The 2,409-nt window shown below is 43.1% G+C and overlaps 1 protein-coding gene across 1 annotated transcript; it reads left to right on the top strand.

Annotated features, from left to right (window-relative positions):
• Positions 1–246: 246 nt before the first annotated feature.
• LOC311362287 (actin, alpha skeletal muscle-like) lies at positions 247–651 on the top strand (the record flags this gene model as incomplete). The annotated part of the gene is made up of 2 exons (XM_084482115.1): positions 247–423; positions 586–651. The coding sequence occupies 2 exons, from the start codon at positions 247–249 to the stop codon at positions 649–651; spliced, it is 243 nt and encodes an 80-aa protein (XP_084338241.1).
• Positions 652–2,409: the final 1,758 nt, after the last annotated feature.

Here is a 2,409-nt window from a genome sequence, read left to right as displayed (position 1 = left end):
TCCTGCTGTGTAATGACCTGCATTGAACACAAGAAGATCTATTGAACACCAAATCCATATTTCCTTTTATTTTGGCAAAAGTAATGCAAAGGTAATGTAAAAGTAGTGTAATGCCTTACAATTCAAAGACAGTAATATTGTAATGTGACTAGTTATTTTGAAATGACAGTAACAAGTAATAAATAATGCATTACACTTTTGAAGTAACTTGCCCAACACTGAGCGCGCTGTTTGCATCCCTGAGGTATGGAGTCTGCCGGCGTCCATGAGACCACCTACAACAGCATCATGTGTGACATCGACATCCGCAAGGACCTGTATGCCAACAACGCGCTGTCGGGGGGCACCACCATGTACCCCGGCATCGCCGACCGCATGCAGAAGGAGATCACCGCCCTGGCCCCCTCCACCATGAAGATCAAGGTAGCTTATTATCATGATCTGTTAGTATTTCATGTAATAGTTTGTTATGTCGACAGTTTTTATTCGGTCAGTTCCCTTACCACATTCATCAAAGGTAGATAAGAGAGGAAGTACTCTTTGTGGATCAGAGGCTCCATCCTGCCCTCCCTCGCCACCTTCCAGCAGATGTGGATCAGCAAGCAGGAGTATGAGGCTGGGCCCTCCATCGTCCACAGGAAGTGCTTCTAAAACCTTCTGTTTTTTTGAGCGGTTCCTGTGTTGTCCTCAACAACCAGTATGTGTTTACACTTAGATGGAGTTTATACATGGATGTGTATAGATTTATAAATAAACAAGACCCCTGGATTTGCAGTGAACTATTTTCTTTGAATAAAAGCCGTACAGGTGCCTACCATAAATAAGTCTCCTGCTATAAGAATTACATTAAGTGGTAATATTAAGGGTTTCTAGCTATCTATCTCCATCCATCTGTCTTTAACAATCAATTTATCCATCAATCAATTTATGAATTACCAATTGCTGTATCAATTATCCCTCTATTAAGCAATTAATCAATCTATCTGTCTATCTATTCATCTATTTATAAATCAATATATCTAACTATCCATCCATCTATCCATCTGTCTATCTGTCTATCTGTCTCTGTCTATCTATCTATCTATCTATCTATCTATCTATCTATCTATCTATCTATCTATCTATCTATCTATCTATTTGTCTATCTGTTTATATATTTTCTTTTTCCTGATGAAGTGAGCCCTTTGCCCTTCAATCATGTGGTAGCTGAGTAAAGGTTATGAACGATTTTAATAAGAAGAGATTAACACTGAGAGTGCAGGAGCGCTAAGCCACTTTATTGGAAGTTAACCTTGCATACTTTCATTGAGTGAAAACACTGAACAGTAATCAATCATGGATTACCTGGAAAGATATCCCCAAACATAGACATTTCCATACATAAATAACTATTTATTAATATATAGACTGCCACAGATAAGCCACATATTAGCTTGAACCCATATATTGCAAAAACTCGAAAAACACCATCTCAGATTAAAGTGGAAATGTGTCATTATTTGTAATATTTGTGTATTTTAATGAATTGGCCAACCAGCATCTCAGGGCAACAGGGCGGGGTAAGAGATGCTGCTCGTATTTCACTTCCGCGCGGCCAGACATGCGCGTGCACGCAAACTGCAAGGCGATTCGAATGGGACTTTCATTCAGTAGCGAAAACCGTAGCCATATAGACAACATCTATACCAAATTAGAAATATAAAGACGGAACATCGAGCTATCGCCAACGCAGTTTTTTTGTCTCTTTCAAAAAAACGATTTTATCTAGTAGGCCTATTTTGCTGACAAAATTATGTGAATGCCTAGTATGAATTAAAACATTTAAAAAAACAAAGACATCATGAGAACATCTGAAGGACTTCTTATGGCTGGTTCAGACTACAGGGTCCCGCCTCAGGACACGATTTCTACAAGACTCACCCCTTTGGATAAACACATAGCGTACGAGCAGGACGAGTTTGGTTCAGAGCTCTAGCCTCTTGTCATTGTGCAGCGGGTAGAAACCAACGCCCTGTGCCGCCGCCACCGCCGCCGTCGCCGCGCAAAGACGCGGTCAATCATGTGACAACTGCTCTCCATACGTCCTCTACGTCCGGAGTTTGCGCCAAAATAGTAAATACTTCCGAACAGTTGAACATGCGGTTCAAGAAGCGCCGTCAGGATAGCCAGGATTACTCATGGTGAACTATAGGCTGTCTGGGCGACGCGTGACGCGGGGGTTGGGGAGGGGGGGGGGGGGGGAGAGATGTTGGGGTGGTAGTGTGTGTGTGTGTGTGTGTGTGTGTGTGTGTGTGTGTGTGGGGGGGGGGGGGGGGGGGGGGGGGGGGGACTACTTAAAGGCGGATTAACGCGCTGGCAACACATTCCGTACAACCTCCCTCCAGCCTCCACCCAGACGCAGCGCGCTAC

The sequence above is a fragment of the Micromesistius poutassou genome (assembly GCF_964030765.1).
Source record: "Micromesistius poutassou genome assembly, chromosome: 17".
Classification (NCBI taxonomy): Eukaryota; Metazoa; Chordata; class Actinopteri; order Gadiformes; family Gadidae; genus Micromesistius; species Micromesistius poutassou.
This window is presented reverse-complemented; position numbering and strand designations above follow the sequence as displayed.